Source organism: Epinephelus moara, chromosome 5, assembly GCF_006386435.1.
Source record: "Epinephelus moara isolate mb chromosome 5, YSFRI_EMoa_1.0, whole genome shotgun sequence".
NCBI lineage: Eukaryota > Metazoa > Chordata > Actinopteri > Perciformes > Serranidae > Epinephelus > Epinephelus moara.
The window spans coordinates 154523-166775 of record NC_065510.1 but is presented as its reverse complement, the minus strand read 5'-3'; the positions used below and the strand labels follow the sequence as shown (position 1 = coordinate 166775).

At 41.3% G+C, this 12253-nt stretch overlaps 1 protein-coding gene across 1 annotated transcript in view; it reads left to right on the top strand.

The window, feature by feature from the left end:
* The window catches only part of akt3b (v-akt murine thymoma viral oncogene homolog 3b), a 32957-nt gene that overhangs the window by 15921 nt on the left and 4783 nt on the right, over window positions 1-12253 (top strand). The window contains exons 5-11 of the mRNA XM_050044106.1: window positions 3646-3790; window positions 3914-4045; window positions 4331-4396; window positions 4658-4726; window positions 7276-7398; window positions 7529-7657; window positions 9704-9918. Of these exons, the coding sequence (XP_049900063.1) occupies window positions 3646-3790; window positions 3914-4045; window positions 4331-4396; window positions 4658-4726; window positions 7276-7398; window positions 7529-7657; window positions 9704-9918 (879 nt within the window). The remainder of the gene's footprint in view (window positions 1-3645; window positions 3791-3913; window positions 4046-4330; window positions 4397-4657; window positions 4727-7275; window positions 7399-7528; window positions 7658-9703; window positions 9919-12253) is intronic.

Below are 12253 nucleotides of genomic sequence, written 5' to 3'. Positions count from 1 at the left end.
CCTTCAGCCTCCTCCTTCAACCTCCTCCTCCTCAGCAGGTTTTCTCACGCATGGAGGAGTTTTTATTATTTGACAGGAACAGGCTCAATTTGAACTAGCTGATAAAAAAAAGAATAATAAGAAATACTGGCTACTGTTAATTCCAATTTACTGATGAAAGAAAAATGACCATATGTGGATCATTGACACTATTTTAAAGTTGCATAATTCAGTTTTTGAGTCAATGGGTCAAACAATTCCTTAAAAACAGATGCTTAATAAAAAAGAATCTGGAAAAAGTATAACAGGAAAAGAAAAAATCCTCATCCAAAACTCAATTCATAGTTTCAGAATTGAAAAGATTCAGAATAACAGTCTGGTTTACTGCAGGTAGGTTTACACGTACAAGGAGTTTGCTTTGGTGTTTTGGTACATCACAATGAACATAGTAAAAGAAAATATACAATAAAAGCGAGTTCTGCAAAAGATCAAGAAACAAACAAATTGATGATAAAACTATGTCAAATATGTACAACATATCAGTTGTAAAAATGAAAGATGTGTACAGGTTTTTTGCTAGAATGTGCAAAATAATGACCAAAGACCCAAGGAGCAATTTAAAAGGGCATGACAGTAGCTATAAAAGCACAATTAGCAACACAAAATCAGCACATACACTGCAGCATACAATATTCACAGTTAAGAACAAGAGTATAATCATTTATAAAGTGCAGGGATTGAAAAGTGTCAAAGTGTTAATAGTGCTTCAGTGTTCAGCGTTGAGGAGCTGGACAGCCCTGGGGACAAAGGTTGTGTTCCTCCTCTGTGTCCTGCAGCCTGGACAGCTTGGACAGACTGCTCAATGATTTTTGAGCAGACTGCTGCATATGGAGCGGGACCTCGTCTCACCATGTTGAACCTCAATGTTTCTAGTAGTAGTTAGCAGCCCCGTCACGGTGAGCAATGTCGGAAAAACAGTTTTTTATTCAGTGCTTTTACTGGTTTTAAATCACTGTTTGTTCTGGGGAGGAAGACACCACTTCAGATAATTAGGCTCAGATTAAAAACCTTCGGAACATCTAGATTTGAAGTTATCATATAGAAAGTGAGCACACATTAGCAGGTGCTGGGCTAGCAGCCCATCTGTGACAAGTTTTTACTGGTTTAAATCAGCTGGTCTGTTTGTCTTTGAGAGGAAGAGACCTCTGTGGTTAATTCAGCTCCTGGTAAAACCTCCTAAATGTCTGGATCTGAAATAGGCTGAGCGCATATTAAGTTACCAGAGAAAAGAGGTGAGTACACATTAGCAGGTGCTGGGCAAGAGGGCTGTCTGCGACGTGCCGAACAGAGTAGGAGAAACACCGATTTGTGATGTGAAACTGTTTTATTCAGTGTTTCTATCAGTTTAAATCACCTGGTCCATTTCGGCTCCTGATAAAAAACTCCTGAACAATGAACACTGAAGGAATTCTAACCGGGAGAAGTTGCAGCTGGTTGTAATCTGCAGTCCTCGCCGCTACATTTCACTAAATCCCCTTAAATCCCCCTGAATCTTACACAGTGAACCTCGAATTTTGTGTGTGTATATTTGAGTTTCAGCCACTGAAGCACACCTCTTGTGTCTGTGTTGAGAATGAGGAGTAGCCTTCTAAATCATGCCCAAATTTTCTTTACAGATACCAAAGAAAAAAACGATAGAAAATGTTAAAGAAACCATCAACGGAATAGCTACTTGTGTGCTAAAAAGATAAATAAAAATGGAATAAAAAAGACATGTAAGGGGCGTCGGCGACATGTGAGAGGACTGACAGACACCAGATATGAGAGGTCTGGCATTAGTGCCAAAAAAACTCTCTAGTTTTAGTGCTGAACCAGTTTTTGTGTCAAGTTGTCCTCACAACACAACAGCAGTCTGTCAACAGAGAGAGAAGAAAGACAGGAAACAGGGGTGTGGGGCTGAGGCGGGACGCCAAGTTTTGGAGGGTTGTCGCTCCAAAACACAATATATTGTATACATTATGACTTGTTACCTGATGCTTTATTGGTTTGTTATGAACACGACTCAGCTTACAACATCCTGCAACATCTTATACATGCATGATGAGTAGTCACTTCACCAGAGCGGGTCTGTAGGAGGGTCGATGTGTTGTGTTGGATTGGACCAGTCAGCGGCTCTCACATCTCACTGGACACCAAAATATGCAACTTATTTTGCAATACAGCATCAAGTCATAGTCACTGAATTATTTTTCATGCCTCCACACCAGCAATAGCCATGGCTGGAGGAAATATGTTTCGGGTTGTCTGAATGTGATATCTCAAACGCCTTGAGGGATTTATATTATTTTTTTTTCAGATGTTGCACAAACGCCCACTTGGACTAAACGAAGTGATTAGATTTTAATGGTCATGGGTTGAAGGTCAAGGTCACTGTGAACTCGTTCGTCTTGGTCTTGGGTAAACGATATCTCAACAACACCTTGAGGGCATTTGCAATCATCCACTTGGACTCAGCGATGAACTGATTAGAATTTGATGGTCCAAGTCCAAAGGTCAAGGTTACTGTGTCCTAACAAAACATGTCTTTGTCCAAAACTCAAAAATGTATACAGAAATGATGATGAAATGACATTTCATAGAATTGTCCAACAGGATTAAATGATGAAGTGATGACATTTTACATCCAAAAGGTCAACTTCACTGTGACATCATACTGTTCTGCAAAAACCCATTTCTGGCCATTATTCGACATCATACCTCAGGAACATGTCTGTGTGAAGCATCACAGACATGGATGTAAGCTGCAACTGCAACCTGACTGATGCAGAGGTATACAACCGCGAGGTGGAAATTCTAGTTTTTTATTATTTGTTGCAGTAGTGATATTTAAATATTACTGTTACAGTCAGAAGCAGAAGCCAGAAGCAGCGGTTCCCAACTGGGGGTCCAGATTGCTCCTTAGTCGGTAGTTCAAGGTCCACACAGTTTAATATATTCAGCGTCATACTTGTGTTTGATCATGTCGTTGAGCTAGTTTGTTGTCTCTGTCAAGTAGCTGTCTGATATTCACTCACTCTACAAACGGCACTTCAAAATAAAAGCTTCTGCCGGAAATTCACTGTACTTCCAAAAATAAGCGTGTTTTTTACAAACTTGACACGTTCGCAAGTCACTTGTGGTCCATTCAGACTGGACCTGTGACCCGTCATTGGTGCACGACCCACAAGTTGGGAACCACTGCTGTAAAGTGTCAGATAAAACACAAACTACAAAGAGTTTTGTTGGGTTACTGTAATAAAACTTTTAAAAATTTGTTTATGTTACATTTTCATCATTTAGCTCACGTTTAACTGTGTGGTATCTTACTCAAAATATAAGGTGACTCAAAACTATATTTTCAAGTTTGGCAACCACATGCTGATACCTGGTTGCCTGCCTGGCAACCACCTATCTTTCAGTTTCAACATATGGCGCCTGTAATCTAACAGTAGCTCCATATGTGAGAGCCTATAGGATCAGCTCTGTCTTAAAAGTTTAAAAGATAGTCCTTCAAACTTGTCTAAAGATATACGGTCAGTCTAAAGGTGAAGCCACAGTTGAGAGCAATTAACCATAATCTGAGCGCTGCCTGCTGGTATCTCAACCTGTTCTTGTTGTGTCCTGCAGGGACGAGTGGGCCGAGGCCATCCAGATGGTAGCCGAGTCTCTGGCCAAACAGGAGGAGGAGGGCATCCTGTGCAGCCCCACCTCCCAGATCGAGAACGTCAACGAGGAGGAGATGGACACCTCCATCAGCCACTACAAACGAAAGGTGACCTCTCAGACGCTGATCTGAGCGGAGGCAAAATATGGCTCTGACTTGTTTTGAAAAGAGGATGTTACATTTAACGATGGAGAACCAGTTCTTCACATTATTCCTTTGTTTTTTGTCCAGACAATGAATGACTTTGACTATCTGAAGCTTCTGGGCAAAGGCACTTTTGGGAAAGTCATTCTGGTGAGGGAGAAGGCGAGTGGCACCTACTACGCCATGAAGATCCTCAAGAAGGAAGTCATCATAGCCAAGGTCCTTTTAATGTTTATCAGCTTTTAACTGTTCCTGTTTTGGTGTCTGCAAAACATGTGTTTGGTCACTGGATTGAATGACTTATATGTTAGATTTTTAAAAAGATTACGTCTATGCATATTTGAAAAAATCAGTTACAGATTGGTTTGACACTGGTATTGTCCTGGTTGACACACGCCTCACTGCCAGTTACATCCTCAACCTTCTGACTGAAACAAGAAATGGTCTCCTCTTGTCTCCTGACTAATCATTGTGCCTCCTCTTTGTCCTTTTTTTCCATCTCAGGATGAAGTTGCTCACACACTCACAGAAAGTAGGGTATTAAAAAACACTCGGCATCCATTCCTAACTGTGAGTATCAGCATGCAGATTGCAATGAAAACATTACACCAAGACACACCTGTGCTGCTGTGAATTATGTGATGGAATAAATAAATATAAATGAAGAAAAGCAGTCAGCTTCAATTCAAAGACTCTTTTGATAAATGTCATGCAAAGAAGGAAGGATGCACTGAATTCAGACCACAAAGCTTCTGTTCTTAAAAAATAAATGTGTTTGAAACAAACCGCTGAACACTGCTGAGTTAAAAAAATGTTTATATTGTCTTTCAGTCTCTGAAGTACTCGTTCCAGACTAAGGATCGGCTGTGCTTTGTAATGGAGTACGTCAACGGAGGAGAGGTGAGACATCAGTGAAATCACTTTTTTTAAAAAAAATGTTTTTGATGCTGGCAGATGTTCTGTTTTTATTTCAACACAGGAGTTATTTCAAGAGTTATTGAAGAATGATGACGGTGGGATTCAAAGAGCTTCAACAGAAAGCAGTCACTCCTCTCACTGTGGTTTTATCTGGAGAGTCTTAAGACTGGGGCGTCTGCACTGTCGTGGGTTTTTTAGTGATGGTATCAGTTTATTCAGTACAGATATATGGATATTTCCTGCTCTCTGTTTCATATACTATTACACTGAATATCTTTGGGTTTTGGACAGACAATTGACATCACATTAGACTTTGAGAAACAGGGATGGACATTTCAGAATTTTCTGGCAGTGTATAGACTAAACGGTTAATGGATGAATCTAGAAAATACTCAGCAGATTAATTGATAATGAAAATAATCATTAGTTGCAGCCCTACAGTTATGCCAGGTTCACACTACACGATATCAGCCTGATTTAAGCCCGACGCAGCGTCACACAGTGTCGGCTCGGATCATGAACAACAATGAGAGTTGTACGCGATAATCCATCATTTCATCTCGTGTAGTGTGTCATAGTAAACGACATCCGACACCATGTCCGGGACGCCTCATGATGATCTGACAGAAAGTCTAGCATGTTTGATTTTCTTTTTGTCGTTCACGATTGCGCCCGTCACAGCCGTCACTTTGACCAATAGGAACACAGAACACAGTCCTGATAATAAAAATAGGACAAGAATAACCCGATGACATCAAACACGTCGTGAAAGACGATCGGGGATGATTGCTGTGGACCATCGTGTAGTCTGTCATGTCTGTCGGCCAAGTCACAGCACGATTTTTGACTCAACAATTGCCTGATGCGACATAGTGACTGTCAGAACGGACAAAAATGGCGTGTAGTTTTGAACCAGCCAGTCTTAAAAATTGGAGTTGCCACAAGAAGTGAGACACTTTGGTTGCCACCACTGTTTCTGTTATGTCCCTTGGCTGAAGCCGAGCCTGTGCAGATAATCGGCAGTGCTCATTAACTGGCAAACGACTTACTACTTGCAGTGATCAAATAACAAAATAAATGTCATTGTAATCAGTTATAGTCACTAAGAAAAAAGTATGCATTTAAATTACATTTTGTAATCAAATGTTGGTGATAACACGGGAGTTACATTAGACTATATTCTTTTCAGTTAAGAGTTTATATGTAGAAAATAACATTTAATCTGTTGCTTTGCATCTTTTCACTGTGCAGGAAGGCGGCCTTTTGGAAAAGCAAATTACTTGTTATATTTTTAACAGGGTAACTTGTGATTTGTAACCTATCAAAGTAATCCTCTCAATACTGTAAAAAAGAGAAGGACTTATCTGAGTTTCTGAAAATGAAATATGATGTTGGGTAGTGTTGTCACGATAAGGGAATTTCAAACTTTATTACAATACCTTGAAAAATACTGAAACTGATACCATGTTTGATATCATGAGGAAAAATGACATTCATTCATTTTCTGTAACTGCTTATCCTGTTGGGGGTCGCGGGGGGTGAAGCCTATCCCAGCTGACATTGGGCGAGAGGCAGGGTTCACCCTGGACAGGTCACCAGACTATCACAGGGCTGACACATAGAGACAGACAACCATTCACACTCACATTCACACCTACGGACAATTTAGAGTCACCAATTAACCTGCATGTCTTTGGACTGTGGGAGGAAGCTGGAGCACCTGGAGGAAACCTTCACTGACACAGGGAGAACATGTAAACTCCACACAGAAGAGCTCCCCCAGCCTGGTGACAATGCTAACCACTGCACCACTGTGCCGCCCTTAAAAACTGACATGGAGGGCATAACATTAATTTCTTTTATTAAAGGATAAATTTTACAAACATGACGACAACAACTTTTCCTTTCTTGGTTAGTAGCAGAGAACAGCAGAATGACTGCAGTAAATGTTACAGTAAGAGAGGGCAAAAAGGAGCAGCTGGTACCAGTGTGTAGATACTCTGGAAAGTGAGTATTGAAACCACTTCAAATATTCTGAATCAATGTGTATTGATAAAGTGATATTTTTGACAACACTATAAATGTGAAACTCCAAAAACCTGATCATTAATGAGTCATTCATGTCCCTGTGAACACACTCGCTTCCCTGCAGGTCTTTCCTCCTGACAGTGTGCTCCGTCTCACCTCCACCTTTTCTACAGAGAACACGATTGCTACTAAAATGGGCTTCGATGTAGAACTGGTTCTGTACTGTTTGTATGACGTATTCCCACATACACACAGACCCCAGCCCTCGTTATCCACAGCATGATTTGCTTTAAGCTTTGTTAAATGATCAGGGAGTCAAAACTGTCATTCTGACTGTTTGTAAACTGATGTCATCGGCTCCGTCTCAGCCCCTCCTGAGTTCCACTGCAGAAAACATCCAGCAGTGATTTTGATCTCGATCGCTGGTCTTTAACTGGATGAAACAACTCAGAACAACAGAGATGTCTGAGGTGTATGAACCTGTGTTTTTTTTTTCTTGGCAGCTGTTTTTCCATTTGTCAAGAGAAAGAGTTTTTTCGGAGGACCGCACCCGTTTCTACGGCGCTGAGATCGTCTCTGCTCTAGACTACCTACATTCTGCCAAGATCGTGTATCGTGATCTGAAGGTATGTTTGACACCTGCGCTGAATTTACAGTTTTTAGTTTAACATGTAGAAACTTACAGAACCATGGCCAGATTGTGTATGAAAAACAGATAAATACAAAGGTCGTGTTTTTATATTTCGCTCTCATCAGCTGGAGAACCTCATGTTGGACAAAGACGGCCACATCAAGATCACAGACTTTGGCCTCTGCAAAGAAGGCATCACCGACACTGCCACCATGAAGACCTTCTGTGGAACACCAGAGTACCTGGCTCCTGAGGTCAGAGCTCACACCAAACTCAGACTTAGAGCAAAAGCTGGATTATTTGTGTTCCAGAGTTGATGGAACCTGCAGCGCTTATTGGTTTAAAGTTCTGAAACTATCTCAAACATGTCTAAACCCAAACTGAGCCTTCGCGGTCGTCTGTTTTGTCCTGCTTGATGAAATCAGGAAAGAAACTGTGTTATGTTTGTCATCAACTTGTGGAAGTACCCTAATATATAGTTCCTCTAATGGCAGCTAAGTGTTTTCTTTGCAGCCCAGTAGAATGTCAGTAACTAATTTCACTTCTTCTAATGTGGCTCTTGGTGGAGACTCTGAGAGTTATTTTACCATTAAGAGGATATGAAAGCGGATATCAGATATGTCAGGGTCAGAAATAACTGCATCATGGTAAAAATGGACTCTCAGGATTTTAGTATACATTACCATTGAAAAGTTTGGACTTTGCTGCCAGAAAAGCTTGACAGGGTTCAGTCAGATGTGTTCGAGGACTCTGTGTTTGTATGTTTGATGCTGTTAGGTTGCAGAAAGTCCTCTTCACAGATAGATGTTGTGTCGTATGCAGAGTTTGTTTTGTACATGGAGAACAAAACACTGTAGAATGGTTTAATCGGACCGACAACTGAAAGACTCATTCGTAAAAGAAACAGGAAGCTCAGCATCAAAATGTGAGCAGATTTAGGCCCCGTGTGCAGAAAGTGTTTTGCAGGTTGCAAACCACGAGGTGTGCCACACTGCATTTTTTTAATTTAACACCGCTCGTGAAAAAAAAAACAAAACAAAAAAAACGCCAAACTCCAGCTCCCTGTGTGACCAGGGCCGTAGATAAGAACTGGTTCCTGTTTATGGGTCAAGTGTTATGTCTGTAACAAGCTGGAATTAAAAGGCACAGCGTTTCTTCAAACTTCATGTTAGAAAGGGTTAACTAGGGTTAGCACTGTTGGGTATCAGCTGGACATACTATTCAGTTTTATTTGAATTCAATTTTATTATAAAGCCCAGTATCACAAATCACAATTTGCCTCAGAGGGCTTTACAACATAAGACATCCCTCTGTCCTTGGCCTTTTACAGCAGATAAGGAAAACTCCCTAGAAAAGTGGGTGGCATGAGGCAGGACCATGACGGCAGCACAAGCACGACTCATGATCCGAGTGCAACCTCCCTCTGTCTGAACCTGCGAGACACAGGAGGACAAAGGCTCTAGGGAAGAAGCTGAGTTAGTAACATGCATTAAAGGGATATGAATGTTTGCATATGAAGAGAGAATGGAGGAGAGAGGAGACTGGTGTATCATAGGAACCCCCCAGCAGACTAGGCTTATATCAGCCTCACCAGGGGCTGGTCCAAGGCAAGCCTGAGCCAGCCCTAACTGTAAGCTTTATCACAGAGGAATCGCTAAAGTGTACTCTTAAATGTGGAGACAGTGTCTGCTCCCTCACAATGAAACTATGGACTGACAAATCACAGATCAAACCTCTTCAATCTAACTACTGAGCAGACTGCAGAGGGCCCAAAGAAAAACAGACTAACTCAAATTTCAGAGCCCAGTTGCACTGTTGTGTTTCAACAATGATGGAGGATCACTGACACTTTTCTGGACTGGAAAACAAATTCAAAATCCAAGTTCACACAGTACTCTCCCCTGTCATGCAACACTGTGGGGACAGCAACTAAATAAAAGTTTAAATCATTAAAGGATGTAATATGTAACCTCTAACTTAGATTGTAGTCTTCAGACGTCTGGTTCTTAAGTTATTAGAGAAACAAGCTGAGCAAAAGTCAGCTGCAGCTTGGCTCCGGCCCCTGCTGTGCTGAACAGTATTGTAGAAACTCTGATTTTAATGTGAAACTCTTGTATTCAGTGTTTTTTACTGGTTTAAATGACAAACGGCTTTTATTTTGGAGAGAAAGAGACCAATAGGGATAATTTGGATCTGGGTGAAAACTTCCTGAGTGTCTGGATCACAAGTTATCTTTTCTTCTTGTAAATTTAATAGAAAGACTGATAACGTCATGCTTAAATCATGTTGTCTATTATCAGGTGCTGGAGGACAACGACTACGGGCGGGCGGTGGACTGGTGGGGTTTGGGCGTGGTGACGTACGAGATGATGTGCGGCCGCCTGCCGTTCTACAACCAGGACCACGAGAAGCTGTTTGAGCTCATCCTCATGGAGGAGATCAAGTTCCCACGAACCCTGTCGGCCGACGCCAAGTCGCTGCTGTCGGGGCTGCTCATCAAGGACCCCAACAAACGGTACACACACACACGTTTCTTTGTTTTTATTTTTGGTTTTTGGTGCCTTCTTTTTGCCACTTTCTCATTAGATAAAATACAGAAGGGAGCTGACAGGAAATGAGCTTATGAGATGGTGGATGACACTTCTTGTCACCTGCCGTAGATGAGCTCCACTGGGAGGATTTAACATGTGGGAGGTTCCTCTGCGGGTGCCCTCATCATCCAGTAGGAAAGGGATACTGAACTTACTTTGCCCAGGAGGCACTTCTGCAAAGGCCAGGGGCCAGTTAATAATCAAATATTAATCATTAAACAAGCTCTATTTTAATAAATTTTAATGCACTATGGATCCTTATCCTTATATTTAAAGAACAAAAAAAATCCCACACTGAATACATTTATTTTCACTGTGAGGTAGACAGTGGTTGTCAGGCCACCAGGCACCTGTACGTTGAGTATCACTGCAGTAGGAATTTGTCCTGCAGAGACAAGGACAAGATCCCTCGCTGGCTTCCCATCCATTTACATGGCCAAAACTCCTGGGTGGGCTTAACCCCTGAGCCACCTGTTAACCCTTCAAATCTCAGTGAGCTTTGGCCTTTAACACGCACAGATTAATTCACAGACACCTTAAAATAATGGACGTAGCTTCCGTGACGTCACCAGTTGGTTTGGGGGCTTCTGTTCTGAAGCCTCCAGCATTTCAACCGTCACATCTTGTTTTTTTTTGAGCTAGAAGTGACCATATTTGGACGAGAGGGTGGAGCTGTGGAGAAGTGAGGGGTGGCTCTGACTCATAGACTGTGGTGACAGCTCGCAGACAGCCACTCAAAGCAGCCCGCCCTTAATTATGTGGAACTTTAAGCCTCAATAAAATGTCAACAGGAGAGTTATATAAAAATTAACCGCTGCATGGTTGTCATGAATGTTAAAATTAGCTATAGAGACCAAAATTGTTTTCTTTGTACCAGGCTGTGAACACGTTTATTTCTGTTTTAAAGTTGGGCATTTTAACATGGAGGTCTATGGGGACTGATTCACTCTTGGAGTCAACCTTTAGTGGCCATTAGAGGAACCACAGTTTCCAGCACTTCAGTGTTTTCTGAAATTGACAAGAGGATTCATTTTTGCAGTTTTGACCGCTGTTAGCACGGCGGAGTGATGTTTTAAAGTGTATTTTGTTTGTATCTTCTGCACATGCACGGTGACAATGACGATGGTTTGATGCTATTCCAAAAACACTAATGTAGGAAATGCATTCAACAAATTTGTTAGACCTCAAGGATACACCCAATGTGTTCTTGTGTGAGAAACACAAAATTCACAAGAAAACTCATCAGGATATTTTACATTTGCGTGTGGAGTTCACAAAGATTTTTAACTCTGCACTACAGTTAAAGGTCCACCGCCTCGGGTCGAGTCACGCACCTCTGTTGCATGTCCCTCCCTTATTTTCTGTCGCCTCTTTATTGATTCTCTGATTTTCTTTGATAAAAGCATAAAATCCTACACAAAAAAAACACAAAAAAACCTCGTGGAAGAGAAACAAATTTGGCAGAAATATCTGAGGAGTTTACAAGGTTAGAAAATATGTTTTTAGATTTAAATTCAAACAAACCCTGAAAGAAAATGTCGCCGTTCTTAGGTCTATTTTTTTTTTTTGTATTTTACCCAAACTATCAAAGACTTAAAGTCTCTGGAGGACCAATTACAGACATTCATCCATCTCCCTACAGTTCACTGGGCTCAGGATGACAGCAGGCTCAGTAAACTGTTCCCATCACTTTTCTCCTCAGCTACTTATTCTAGCTCTTGGGGGATCCTGAGTTTTTCTTTCACCTGATGGGATATTTAATCCATCCTGGTCAGATTAAAAATCTTCCAGTAAAACACACATTTAGATTAATCTACTCATACACAGGTATGAACAGGTATGGTATCAATTTAATGTTTAGCTGTAAAAGAAGTTCAGGCATTTGACCACCCCATACGGCCTCAGGAGCCTGTTTCTTACTCACAGGACAGCTGACACTTCAATCAATCAATCAATCAAACTTTATTTATATAGCGCCTTTCATACATCAAAAATGCAACCCCAAAGCGCTTTACAAACTAAAAACATACAAAAAATAAAAAAATAATAATAATACTACAAATATTGAAAACCCGCCCCTCCCACCCCCACATAACAGAACAGGGGAGGACAGGAGCGGGAGAACTGTGGGTCGCCACACGAGCAGCGCCCCGTTTACTTAGATGAAAAAAGGAGAACAAGAGGGAGGAAGAGGGAAAAAAAAAGCAACTCCCAAACTAGGCTCCTGTAGGGGGGCACAGTGTGGGAATAGGAAAAAAA